The sequence below is a fragment of the Ranitomeya variabilis genome, chromosome 2 (assembly GCF_051348905.1).
Source record: "Ranitomeya variabilis isolate aRanVar5 chromosome 2, aRanVar5.hap1, whole genome shotgun sequence".
Taxonomy (NCBI): domain Eukaryota; kingdom Metazoa; phylum Chordata; class Amphibia; order Anura; family Dendrobatidae; genus Ranitomeya; species Ranitomeya variabilis.
In genome coordinates, this window is record NC_135233.1 from 227,449,534 (window position 1) to 227,464,166 (window position 14,633).

The window sequence follows — 14,633 nt, forward strand, 5'->3', positions numbered from 1 at the left end:
GATTAGTGTATCTGAGTTCACAGAAAACCGAAGGAATGATTTCATCTGACTTAAGCTGTAGAACAGCCTGCGATCACCATATGTTTCTCCCCACAGCAGGCGCTCAAGGCCGGCTACAGATCTCATTACACTGCAGACTCTGTGCTATTCCTTGGTGTGACGCTTCAGTCCTGTGTGCGACAGCCACTAACTACCATCTAAAGTGTCAGACATGACTGGGGTCATTCATTGTAGATTTTGTCTTTCCAGCCCTCATGGATGATCCTGTCATAACACATGATCAGGCTCGGACTGGCCCACAGGGTAACAGGGGAATCCCCCGGTGGGCCCCTGTGCAGATCTGGGCCCCCAACCCCACTATGTAGGCAATAATAGGCATAATTCATTTGACTCACTCTGTACAGAAAAAAACAGCATCTCATCATTCATTTACCAAACTACCCAGTTTATTATTATATAGAGATATAGGTAAATTTGTGAACGAAGGTAGCATAATATTTGTATGCAGGTGAATAGTGGCCCCCCAAAGTCAGTTACTGGTGGGCCCTCGGCACCCCAGTCCAACACTGCACATGAGGATGACAGGAGTCGTAGCTGTAGAAGAGCAGATGAGTCCAGGACCTGTGAACGCTGCTTTGCAAATTGAATCGCTATTTTTCACTGTTTAATATAATTGCAGGAAAAGCTTCACATTTTTGCTGCAGTTTATCCCCAATTTTTAATGCATTTTTTTTATATATGTAATTAAAAAAAAGTAACAGTCAAAAGTCTGCTCATGAACATAGCCAAAAAGAGAAAAGTCACATTGGTCAATATGGCAGTTATCATGAGATTGGAACACTCAGGCTATGTGCATGCAGGCGGTACATAAAGACCACAAAAAGAGTATAATCCTTGAATAAACTTTTTATTAAGTGACATAAATGGCAAAAAGTCACAAACAATAGATAAAAATAAACTACTGGATACCACAAGTCAAAGGGAGCACTGTGACCAGCAAAAGACCAAAGCCTAAGTAAACACTATCACTCAATGCCTCTCAAATGTTAATGTGCAAAATATAGATATAATAGTCTATGCAAAAAGCTGTGGTTTAAATAGCATCATTCCATTTATAACTAAAGTGCATAGTGCATCATGTCCAAAATGGACTATTATTGAGAATGCATAAACCAAGCATAAACGAGAGGTAAGCTATACTTATTAGGCAGGCATGGTGCTGGTGCTCAATAATATTCCATTTTGGACATGATGCACTATGCACTTTAGTTATAAATGAAATGCTGCTATTTAAACCACAGCTTTTTGCATAGACTATTATATCTATATTTTGCACATTAACATTTGAGAGGCATTAAGTGATAGTGTTTACTTAAGCTTTGGTCTTTTGCTGGTCACAGTGCTCCCTTTGACTTGTGGTATCCAGTAGTTTCTTTTTATCTATTGTTTGTGACTTTTTGCCATTTATGTCACTTAATAAAAAGTTTATTCAAGGATTATACTCTTTTTGTGGTCTTTATGTACCACCTTTTGATATGTTGAAACGTATTTGAGTTTTTTGTCCTACTTGATTTTTCTGGGGCATTTGTGTTTTGTTAAGAGTATATGTGCACACAGGGTCTTTTTTTTTTTGTAGTGTTTTTGAAGCAGAAACTGAGCAGAACCCCCAGGTTTTTGAGGAGTTTTGAGATTTGTAGAATTTCTGTTTAGTTTCTGCTCCAAAAATTCTTCAAAAAACTTAGTGTCCATATAGGCACTGAGCAAAAACTCTACATTCTTGAGAAATATTAAGATTTCGAGAGTTTCTGTTCAGTTTCAGCTCCAAAAACTGCTTGAAAAACTCAATGTGCACATATGGGTTTTTTTTTAGACTGAAAAATCTGATGTAGACTCCATGAGGTTCTTTGTCGAAGTTTTAAGTACTTACATGGTTTTTGATTAGGTTTTTTTTCAGTGTTTTTTGCAACCTTTTGACTTGATAGTATCAACCTTTTGATGAAATGCAACAAAAAATTCACACTTCTTTTTTTCTGTGGCAATTTTTTCAAAACCTGGTTGGAAAAAAAGTTGCTGTGTGAACGGCAGTGTGAAGCAAGTTTTGATGTGGATCTGCTAAAAAATCCACATAAAAAACTCTGTGTGAACACACCCTAAATCTGACATTGTAATGTAAATGCTTTAGAAATGTCAAGATCCGCTTTTTTAAGAAGGCATTTGTGCAGTGATAGAGTGGAGAATGAGACAGTGAGACACAGGTTAGAAGTTCTGCCATCATCTTTTATTTCTAATATTATCTCAACATCTTGGCAGATTTCCTTTTGTGCCTCTACATAGGATTTGTCAGGCATCTTCCTGTGTTACAATAGCGCCATCAATAGGTGACAACACAGACAGTCTATAGCTGCACCATTGATTGTTTCCTGAAATTAGTAGTCCATGGGTGGGGAAAAATATATCTTTTTTTTTACTTAAATGCATGTATTTGGGGCTAAAAATCACTTTTGTAATCGGGTTTCATTAAACATTTAGCAGTCTTTTGCTCTTGCAAGCTCTTTGTCTCCCTGCACATTCACCTTTGATGTCGTCTGGTCATAAACCAACTAAAAAGAACATAGAAAAGACAGATAAAAGTGTACTAATCTCCCGTCAGACCATCAAAATGAGATCACTGACTACCCCTAAAGGTGGACAACCCCTTGAATGATTATTAAAGTAATTTTATTTTTGTGTCTTTTAGACCTTGTCTCAGAGGAAGAACCTGCGCCGTGCGCTTTTTCTGGTCATGGGAGAGAATGTCACTTGAACAACACAGAGTGTCGGGGAAAGTGGGAAGGTCCCAATGGCGGCATCACAAACTTCGATAATTTCTTTTTTGCTATGCTGACTGTATTCCAGTGCATCACTATGGAAGGATGGACAGACGTTCTTTACTGGGTGAGCAATATCACATACAAGCCCCCATACTAATTCCCTCTGCCACTCCTACATTTCGCTTTTATGTTAGTTTCTTTTCGGTTCCCCTTCTTTGTTTATAACTTTCCAATGTTCCTATGCACATCTATGTCTACAGATGCAGGACGCCATGGGGCACGAGCTTCCCTGGGTATACTTCGTCAGCTTGGTTATTTTCGGATCATTCTTCGTCTTAAACCTTGTCTTGGGTGTGTTGAGTGGGTAAGTTCATTAAGTTCATGCTGCTGACAAGACCCCAGAAGTCATAGAGTGTATGTATGTGTATATATATATATATATATATATATATATATATATATATATATATATACATATACACTCACTGGCCACTTTATTAGGTACACCTGTCCAACTTCTTGTTAACACTTAATTTCTAATCAGCCAATCACATGGCGGCAACTCTGTGCATTTAGGCATGTAGACATGGTCAAGACAATCTCCTGCAGTTCAAACCGAGCATCAGTATGGGGAAGAAAGGTGATTTGAGTGCCTTTGAACGTGGCATGGTTGTTGGTGCCAGAAGGGCTGGTCTGAGTATTTCAGAAACAGCTGATCTACTGGGATTTTCACGCACAACCATCTCTAGGGTTTACAGAGAATGGTCCGAAAAAGAAAAAAAATCCAGTGAGCGGCAGTTCTGTGGGCGGAAATGCCTTGTTGATGCCAGAGGTCAGAGGAGAATGGGCAGACTGGTTCGAGCTGATAGAAAGGCAACAGTGACTCAAATCGCCACCCGTTACAACCAAGGTAGGCCTAAGAGCATCTCTGAACGCACAGTGCGTCGAACTTTGAGGCAGATGGGCTACAGCAGCAGAAGACCACACCGGGTACCACTCCTTTCAGCTAAGAACAGGAAACTGAGGCTACAATTTGTACAAGCTCATCAAAATTGGACTGTAGAAGATTGGAAAAACGTTGCTTGGTCTGATGAGTCTCGATTTCTGCTGCGACATTTGGATGGTAGGGTCAGAATTTGGCGTAAACAACATGAAAGCATGGATCCATCCTGCCTTGTATGGAGCATCTTTGGGATGTGCAGCCGACAAATCTGCGGCAACTGTGTGATGCCATCATGTCAATATGGACCAAAATCTCTGAGGAATGCTTCCAGCACCTTGTTGAATCTATGCCACGAAGAATTGAGGCAGTTCTGAAGGCAAAAGGGGGTCCAACCCGTTACTAGCATGGTGTACCTAATAAAGTGGCCGGTGAGTGTATATATTATTTTTTACTGATGCTTACATTCATTAAAATAATTAAATTTTACTCTAAATTTATATCAATTGGTAATTTTAGAGATGGCAGCAGGGATGGAGGTGGAGAGGAAAGAAAGTAAGTTTTCTGAGAAGGCAAATCACACAGACTGAACTGTATAGACTGAAGGAGACACTGCAGGAGAGAAGGGGGAAGTCAAACATACCCCATCATCTGTCAACACCAGGAAGGAGAACTCCATCCAGGGCAGAGGATTTAGATATCAGTACAGGAATAAAGCTGTGCTGGTGGATCGCCCCCAAGGCGCAGGGCAGTGGGGTACTCGGTACCGGGTCCCTTCTGTCTCGGTTCTGGGGATGTCACGGTGGCCCGACCCGGACCTTGGCCCTGCTAAGGGGCGCCCAATTAAAGGGGTGAAGTTTGTCAAGTGTTCGTGACGCCACCTTTGGTATTCGGTCAGGGTGACCGACGCTGCTTAGGGGTCCGCTGGGGTGATGTTATGGCAGCTAGATGGAATACCTTCCCACAGGTGTATATGTCCCCAGGGCTTCCCAGTAAGGTAGATGATGATGGTGTAGGTCGCGGTAAATAACGAGGACACAGGGTTGCAGTCTCTTTACCTTTTACTGTAGACTTCAGCTTCCACAATCCAGAGCACTGCTAACAGGGCTGGCTGAATCCGGCCGGTCCGAAGGCACATCCAGAGTTCCCTTTGCAGGTGGAAATCAGTAGCCTTCCTACTTGCGCCTGTGTGTTGTAGTATGTCCCTGCTGAGCACCACGGGATAGTCCTCACAACTGTCGTGTATGTTTCTGATATTCTCTCTCTACGTCCCCCAGATGATATGGATAGGACGACCCGTATGACGGGGTAGGCCTGGAGCTATTTTATAGGGACCCTAGAGACGCCCCTCTCCCACAATTTGCCTCCGTTGTCTTCATTAGGTCAAAGGTTGGGCAGCCAACTTGGAATTAACTGTCCTGCCATAGTTTGAAGTAATGCGTAGAGCCTATTACTCCCTCAGTGTTCCGGCCACCGGCTACGCGCCTCAGAAGGATGTTGCCGATCTTAAGGCAGAACTCCTCCCGGTATTGTCTCCTTGTGCTGTGATCTCGTTTCTCACTTCTCCACAATATACTCCGCTTCTTGTCCTTTCTTAGGATGCTGCCGCAATGAGGTGCAGGCGCAGCTCCGTAACGTTCTATCTCTCGCTAAGTCTCTGCCAGGATCCCACCCCTGACAGGGACCTCTGTCTGCAGCTCAGATGTTCCTCCTTCTTCCCCTGTCTGCCTGACAGGTCTTTCCTGGGTCTCACCCAGTAGCGTTCTCTCTAACTTCCTATCCAACCCCCAGTTTTACCCGAGTGTGAGAAGTGGCCTAATACATAGAACCCTTTGCTCCCCCTGGTGGCCGGAGTGTGAAGTGTAGTGTGTGACTGTGATACCTGGTCAGGTGAACTCCTTTAGTGCCATCAGACGTACCATCACTCCCCCTGGTGGAAGAGCGACAATACTGCAATGACCAGGACTCTGGGGCGCTGCACTGGAACATCACCAAGGGCAGAGGATGGAGATATCAGTATAGGAATGAAGCTGTGCTAGATTTTCACCCAGGGCTGAGAATGAAGATATCAGTACCAGAATGAAGCTGTGCTGGAACTCTCCCAAGCCTCCTGATGAAGATGGCAGAACGACGTTGAAAAGTGTTGTGGATCACTTTGTTTTAATAAAGGTTTGCACCTTTTAAACACCTTGCCTTTATCATCTTCACCTCAGCGCTCCTCACCAGACCGCATTTTTGTTTTCTTTATTGGAACTCTACCAAGGGCAGAGGATGGAGATATCAGTACAGGAATGAAGCTGTGCAGGATTTCCACCAAGGGAAGAGGATGGAGATATCAGTACAAGAATGAAGCTGTGCTGGAACTCTACGAAGGGCTGAGGATGGAGATATCAGTTCAGGAATAAAGCTGTGCTGGAACTCCACCGAGACTAAGGATGGAGATATCAATACAACAATGAAGCTGTACTGATACATGAGACCTAGTGAAGGTCACATCATTCTAGATCCACAGACTTAACATCTAGCGTTTGTTATTTGGAGGGTCAACCCTAATAGCATGTTTCAACTCTAATATCAGGGGGTCTGACCATAAATGAACAGTGTAGATTGCTGCCTGAAACTCCCAATTTTTTAAAGGGCTTTCCAGCTGATAAAATGTTTGTTAAAACCTTAGAGCAGATGAGAATAATGTAAGAACCGATAGGCACCTTCAGTCTCCTACAGTGATCCTTCACAGGTCCCATTCCAAAAATTTAAGGGAACCTGTCAGCAGGTTCTTACATATGGAATCAGTTCTATGGATGTATAGGCAGTCACAAGAAATCTAGCGTAGAAGTCACATGCAAATCAGGCTGTACGTGCACTTGGGATGTGTCAACGCACTTGATAAAAAAAAAAGCAGTTTAAGAGAACTGACATGCCCCCAATGCACTTCAAGACTGCTTTACATAGGACTTCCTTCCTTTCTCATGACTGACATATCAGATCTCTACAAAAATAAAAAGAATAATTTCTATTGGTTGACAAGTGCCTGCACAAACCTACAACAAAAATATTTTGCAATAATTTTGTTACATTTGATAGTTTCTTATATCACAGAATCAATAAAAGTAAAACAAAGAGTTCACTTAAAGGGGTTGAAAATGGTTAGAGGAAACTGTAATTTCCCAAACAAATCCTACATCTGTCAACTGTCTGCCGAAAGATGATGTTGGGGTGGATGTTGAATTTTAATGGCCTACTCAAAGTAGATAAGCTGCTATCTGAAGACAAGCACACTCAGCTGAATTGAGAATGCATGTGTATGGGGAGGTTGGGAGTTAAAAGTTGTTGGCTGGCAGCTAGTGAAGGTGTATGGGCATCTCTGAATGCCTATGGAGGAAATCTCTGCAAAAGTGAAATTACGGAAATGTTCTTTTTGCTGTGATTTTACACATTCTTGAAACATGCAGTCCAGCAACAGACTGCAAATTGCTGGCTTCTTTAAGGGGTTGTGGGTGTATAAAACCCAAATTTGTTTTTTTTGGGAGTTAATACAGGGGTGGGGGTTCTCTTTCAGCTCCTTGTCAAATAGTCAGAGCAGAGTGAGTACACGGAGTATCAGTCCACTGATTTAAATGGGAGCGGTGTAGTACTTCATATTACTGCCCCGCATTGTTATACAGCAGTAGGTAATGCTGCTTTCCTTCGTAGGTTTTCTGCGCTCATGTCTCTATAATTCTTTTCTGTGCTAGAGAGTTCTCAAAGGAGAGAGAGAAAGCCAAAGCCAGGGGGGACTTCCAGAAACTGAGGGAGAAGCAGCAAATGGAGGAAGATCTTAAAGGATATCTAGATTGGATCACACAGGCAGAAGATATCGATCCAGAAGGGGAATTCAGATTAGAAAGACACAACCGTGAGTATCTGATGTAAATCAGCATTATATTTACTTCTTGAGGATTTTTAAGGGCTTAATACAAAGAAAGTTTTATTTAGGCAAAACACTGGTCTCCCTCCTTAAAGAGATTGTCACGTTAAATTTATTTATCGCCTATCCTGTGGGTAGGTGATAAATGTATTATGACTGTGTCCCCCAAGAACAAGGTAGTGAGGATGAGAGACCACTAGTCCATTGGCCACGTCGGTAATCTGTGGAGCCCTGAGAACCACCTCCTACCTGACGGCATCCACGGCTCTTCTTTTAATTAGATGGCCTGGCGCAACGTCATAATTGCAGCGTGATATACATGTGATGTTGGCACACCAGCACAGCTAATCAAAAGAACAGCCGCGAATGATGGCAGATAGGAGGAAGCTCTCCAGGCTCCCTTCCAGTGACCACAAACTACTGATGTGACCAATGGACTGAACACCCCTCCATGTAGAAAATGAACGGACCTGGCCCAAAACAATGGGAGTTAGAGTTGAGAAAACATATTCACAGGAACCTTGTTCGATGTTCACAACGGTTCTCCATGGCAACTGGACCAAGGCTGTCCAAAGTTCCTCAGCCAACTCTTCAATGCTGGCATCCTGAGCTCCCCTTGTGATTTAAACCACCCCTTGACGTCATAATGTTACAGGGGCCAAGTAATCACAAGATGCACCCAAGATGACAGCAGTCAAATGCCAGCTGAGGAAGTTCACACTCCTTTGGTCCGGCTGCCATGGAGTACCGATGTGGACTCTGGATCGGGGCCCTGCTAATCTTTGTGCTCAACTCTAGAGGGAACCACTAATTCCTAGTAGCTCTCCACTTTGGCACATAAAGAGGGTTCCCGAGCTGATCGGTGGGTTTGTCAGGAACCAGACCCTCACCTATCTTATACTAATGCCAACTGGAAGGGTAGGCCACCCAAAGATAACCCTTTTAATATACTGTAAATAACAACAAAATATTGTTTTCCCTTAATGTGTTGTCCAGTGAAGAGAAGGGGAGGGTTCAACCTCTTGAACGCCCAATGATGGGCAGAATGGGGCATTTTTAGCCCTGCTAGCATGGAGCTTGCAGTACGCTTGTGTGATCTGTGCTTTCCTCATTCTCGGTCTCCCAGAGAAAGACGAGCGCAGCACTTGTCAGCCCCATAGGTAATGAATGGAGCGGCAGTCGAGCATGTGCACTGGCACTCCATAGTATTAGGGATGAAAGTGCCCGTTCTGCCTACTACTGGAGGGTCCCAAAGGTCATACCCCAACCGATGTATAAAATATTATTTATCCTGTGGATAGGAGATAACTTCTTATCACAGGACAACCCCTTTAAGCAGGATATTAACTATAACCACAGTCACTGGAATAGTCCTTTAGGGTTGCTGTGTCCATATGTACAGACCTGATGCAATCAGGAGAGATAGCTGCATATCCTTAGGATATGGCATAAATGTATGAGATGTGAATATACCCCTGCCGCTACCTTAGAACACTAGGGTAGTCACCATTAAGAATCAAGAACCCCAAGATTACCGCAATCACACCCACTTGTGCAAAAGATGTCAATCTAAGACCAGATTCACACACATATCTGCGTCAGGGTTTCTATCAGAATTTCAGAAAAACAGGATTCCACTGGAAACCCCAACAAAGCCCCGATGAGACATTTGCTGCTATGAGGCTGACAGAGTCACTTTGGATGCTGTCTGGACTCCGTCCCGGCAGTATTCATATTTTTCAGACTTGCACAAAAATGCGGTCTGGCACAATATCACATCGTGACTAATGACAGCGAATGATGAAGATGCTGAGATTCAACAGTCATCAGAAATTCAACCTTACTGGATTTCTGCACAGTATTCATTCACAATTTCATGCAGCCACAATTCCCTCATGCAGCCCTAGCCTTAGGTGTATAGAACCATAATCTGCTAAATTTGGACCTCTATATTTGGGGCTAGTGTTTCTCCTTGTGGAAACCTACAGATAGAGACTTATAGACCAGGCAATGTATCTAGGGAAAAAGTTATGCAAATTAACTCTCCTCTAAGAGAATGGAAGGTGGGTGAAACCTATTGTTCCAAACTGTCCGACCCTTTAACGAGCATTGCCACATGACTTTGAATATTTGTCCAAAACCAAAGTCTCCTCCATCTATGTTAACCCTTCTTTTTTCAAAGCTCCCTTGAGAGCCGCAATATCCGTGTTCTAGGAGATGTCAGTCTTTCTGTTATCAGTCGTTGTCTGTTTGTTTCCTGTCGGTCACAAAAAATGTCACGTACGTTCTACATCACCGTGTATCTCTTGTGGGAAACGTCTATATGTCTGTCGTGTGCAATGTCCGTCTGTCTCTCACATACAGGCGTCTCTCTGGCAGACTTGACGGGCAAGAGGAAAGGGAAACTTCAACGGTTAATGCACCATAACCATGCCTCAGAAAACCACAGTAACTTTCTGTCTTGTGTACCCCGTGATTTGTGGCTTCTCTTGTGCATAGTCCCCTCATGCTGTAACCCAATGGACGCCTCTGTAACCTTCCAGTGTCCTGCTCCCTCTATCACCAATGTGTGCTGTGATGTGACAGTGGTGGTGAATAGATTATATCTCGTATTATTTTACTCTAGCCATGTTGTGGATAGTCCTATATGCTAAGGAACATTCTATCCAGTAGAGATGGGATAGTATACAGGTATATAAAGCGCCCCATCCTCGAGGGCAGGTTCCTGGTTCTCCTATTATTCTTTTCCTAGCTGCTTGTGGAGACCGGGCATGTAATTTCAATATGGTCCCTTCTGGCTGCGTTCACCAGCTTATAGCTAAGACATTGTTGATTAGGGGCCCTTTTATCAGATTTCAGCTCTAGAGGTAATGATAAAGCTTAGTCAATATTCGCCCATTATGCCACTTACAACCCAATCCATATGTATGTGACAATCCTACTCGCATTTCCATTGAACGTCACTGTGATGTGTTCTATGTACACATGATCATATATGTTCGTACTCCCTTCTTTGTCAGAGATTATTTCCATGATTTCAGGTAAAAAAGAGAATCTAGTTTTCTAGGTAAAATAATGGTGATAAATTGAATTCCAAAGCGGTAACATATTCCAAAACACTTTACAATTCAGAGGGTACAAGTACAGGTAAGATCAGACATTGGAGTCACACCAATGCAAAGAGGAGTGAGTGTCCTGCTTGCAAGAGCTTACAATCTACTGTATGTGAAAATAGGGGGAACTCAAGAGGTTAAAGTGCTTGTATTGTAAATTGTGTGATCCAGCCATCTTTATAATAAATAAGGGCATTCATGTAATATACTAATCACCAGCCAGTATCTGTGTAAGTCCAGATACAAAGTGCTACCGAGTGCATGAGGTGTGTGGGCAAAACAGGTGGCAGAAAGGACCAGATTGTGATGAAAATGTAGGAAGAGCGTATTGTAGAAAGTTAGATTAGCTAAATAATTGGCCTGTCTGAGAAGATGCATTTTTAGGGCACGCTGAAAACTGTGGACACTGAGAAACAACCAGATTATCTGGGGAGTGCATTCCAGATAACTAGTGCAGCATGAGAAAAGTCTTGGAGACAGAAGAAGGAGGTTTGGATTATAGAGAATGTTATACTTAGATCATTAGGAGAATGGACAACACGGGTAGGGCATTAGATAGCTACGAGGAAGAGATGTAAGGCAATGCTGCACTGTGGAGAGGATGGGTAGGGTGGTAGACATGCATAAGGAGGAGCTGTAGGGTGGTGCAGCACTATGAATAGCGTGGGTAGTGTTGTTGAAGAGTGGAGGAGGAGATGTAAGGTGGTGTAGCACTGTGGAGAGCACGAGTAGAGTGTTAGGCAGAGGAGGAGGAAATGTAGGGCGGTGCAGCACTGTGTAGAGCATGATTAAGGTGGTAGACAGAGGAGGAGGAGATGTAGGGCAGTGCAGCACTAATGAGAGTTCAGGCTGGGTGGTAGACAGAAATGAGGGACGAGATGTAGGTAGATGTGCTGCACCATGCTGAGTATGTGTAGAATGGTAGACTGTGATGAGCAGGAGATGTAGGGCAGTGCTGCACTGTGGAGAGGATGAATAGGGTGATAGACCGAGGTGAGGAGGAGATATAGGGCAATTCAGCACTGTGGAGAGGGTGAATCAAGTGGTAGACAAAGATGAGGAGAAGGTGTAGGGTGGTGCAGCAAAGGTGTAGGGTGGTGCAGCACTGTGGAGAGGTCAGGATGAGTGTTAGGCATAGATGAGGGAGGAGATGTAGGGTAGTAGTAGTGATACACTATGGAGCGCACAGGTAGAGTTGTAGACAGAGTTGAGGAAGAGATGTAAGACCCTGCAGCACTGTGGAGAGGATGAATAGGGTGGTAGAAAGAGAGGAGGAGATATAGGCGGTCCAGCAATGTAAAGAGCTTGTGCAGGATGGTAGACAGAGTTGAGGGAGGAGATGTAGGGCAGTGCACGACTGTGCAGAGCACATGTAGGTTGATAGACAGAGATGAGGAGGAGATGTAGAGCGGTGCAGCACTTTAGAAAGGGTGAATAGGGTGACAGATAAATATGAATAGGAGATGTAGGGTGGTGCAGCACTGTTAAGAGCACAGGTAGGGAGGTCGATGGAGATGAGGAGATAAAGTGCAGTGCAGCACTACACTGTAGGTAGGACCTGTAGGTAGGACCTGTAGGTTGGTAGACAGGAAAGAGGTAGAAGATTTGGGTTGATTCAGCAGTATGGAGACCACAGGTAGGGTGGTAGACACACATATCGCTAATGACCTCAGGTTAGCACCCATTCCCGTCTCCAAGACTTTACACGTGCTGCGCTGATTCTTTGGAATGCACTACCCAGGTGTGTGGCCTATTAAAAAAAAAAAATAAATAAAAAAAAAAAAAAAAAAACATAATCTTCCTCGCATCATGTTCTCATACACTTTATGCAGTTAATAGCACTCTGTGTCTGTACTGCTACATACTTAGGCTGTTAACTGGTTCATGCAGCTTTACATGAACACCCGAGCCTTACACTATGGCTGGTCCAAATAACTAAAGCAATTGTTACCATCCACCTCTCGTGTCTCCCCTTTTCCTCATAGTTTGTAAGCTTCCGAGCAGGGCCCTCATTCCTACTGGTATCTGTTTTGAACTGTGATTTCTGTTATGCTGTAATGTCTATTGTCTGTACAAGTCCCCTCTATAAGTTGTAAAGCGCTGCGGAATATGTTGGCGCTATATAAATAAAAAATTATTATTATTATTATAACGTAGGATATGTCGGTCAGGGACGGACTTTGTAGAGCACAGGTAGGATGGTAGACACATGACAGAGGATATGTTGGTCAGGGATGCACTTTGTAGAGCAGAGGTAGAATGGTAGACACAGATGATGCGCTAGATGCATGGTGGTGCCACACTGCGGAGAGCTTTGTAGGTGAGTATGATAAGTTTATGTTATATACTGAAGCAGGTGGGCAACCAGTGCAATGACTGGCAAAGACTGGAGAAATCTTAATAAATGTATGAAGGTTATTAATTATATAATACATCTTATAAAAACCCATTTTAATTCCGACTGTTTTATATCTTTCTGCAGCCAGCCTTCCTGCAAGTGAGACCACATCACTCAATACGGAGAATATAGATGATGAACATGCAAACTGCTGCTCCCTGTGCATGTAAGTCATGAGCTGACCCATTACTTGCAAATTTAGCCCTCTGGAATGGTACCAAGGGGTCCAATGCTGAAACAAAGGTCCTTTTTCTAATGTTGATATTAACGGGGCTATCCAAAGCCACTCAGGAGGGGAGTGACACTGATGAGGATGCATTGGCAGGTACCTGCCAGAATGTCTGCATTATAGGCAGGCATTACACACCTATCATAAAGGTGCCAGAAATCCCTTGTATACAGCACTGATGTACAGTGGGTACAGAAAGTATTCATACCCCTTTAAATTTTTTACTCTTTGTTTAATTGCAGCCATTTGGTAAATTAAAAATAAGTTCTTTTTTTTCTCATTAATGTACACTCTGCACCCCATCTTGACTGAAAAAAAAAACAGAAATGTAGTAATTTTTGCAAATGTATTAAAAACGAAAAACTGAAATATCACATGGTCATAAGTATTCAGACCCTTTGCTCAGTATTGAGTAGAAGCACCTTTTGAGCTAGTACAGCCATGAGTCTTCTTGGGAGTTTTTCACCCCTGAATTTGGGATCCTCTGCCATTCTTCCTTGCAGATCCTCTCCAGTTATAATAATAATAATAATAATCTTTATTTTTATATAGCGCTAACATATTACGCAGCGCTTTACAGTTCCTTCAGGTTGGATGGTGAACGTTGGTGGACAGCCATTTTCAGGTCTCTCCAGAGATGCTCAATTGGGTTTAGGTCAGGGCTCTGGCTGGGCCAGTCAAGAATGGTCACAGAGTTGTTCTGAAGCCACTCCTATGTTATTTTAGCTGTGTGCTTAGGGTCATTGTCTTGTTGGAAGGTGAACCTTCGGCCAAGTCTGAGGTCCAGAGCACTCTGGAATAGGTTTTCATCCTGGATATCTCTGTACTTTGCCGCATTCATGTTTCCTTCAATGATAACCAGTCATCCTGTCCCTGCAGCTGAAAAACACTCCCATAGCATGATGCTGCCACCACCATGTTTCACTGTTGGGATTGTATTATGCAGGTGATGAGCAGTGCCTGATTTTCTCCACACATACCGCTTAGAATTATCACCAAAAAGGTCTATCTAGTCTCATCAGACCAGAGAATCTTATTTCTCATAGTCTGGGAGTCCTTCATGTGTTTTTTAGCAAAGTTTATGTGGGCTTTCATATGTCTTGCACTAAGGAGAGGCTTTCGTCGGGCCACTCTGCCATAAAGGCTCGACTGGTGGAGGTCTGCAGTGATAGTTGACTTTATGGAACTTTCTCCCATCCCCCTACTGCATTTCTGGAGCATTTCTGGAGCTCAGCC

At 43.3% G+C, this 14,633-nt stretch overlaps 1 protein-coding gene across 3 annotated transcripts in view; it reads left to right on the forward strand.

Annotated features, from left to right (window-relative positions):
- Positions 1–14,633, forward strand: part of CACNA1F (calcium voltage-gated channel subunit alpha1 F) — a 155,748-nt gene that overhangs the window by 31,262 nt on the left and 109,853 nt on the right. For all 3 annotated transcript variants that reach the window (XR_013221168.1, XR_013221167.1, XM_077283865.1), the window contains 4 exons: positions 2,738–2,934; positions 3,071–3,174; positions 7,485–7,645; positions 13,253–13,334. Coding sequence is in view for 1 of the 3 variants with exons in the window: in XM_077283865.1 (XP_077139980.1) it covers positions 2,738–2,934; positions 3,071–3,174; positions 7,485–7,645; positions 13,253–13,334 (544 nt within the window). In the remaining 2 variants the exon portion in view is untranslated. The remainder of the gene's footprint in view (positions 1–2,737; positions 2,935–3,070; positions 3,175–7,484; positions 7,646–13,252; positions 13,335–14,633) is intronic.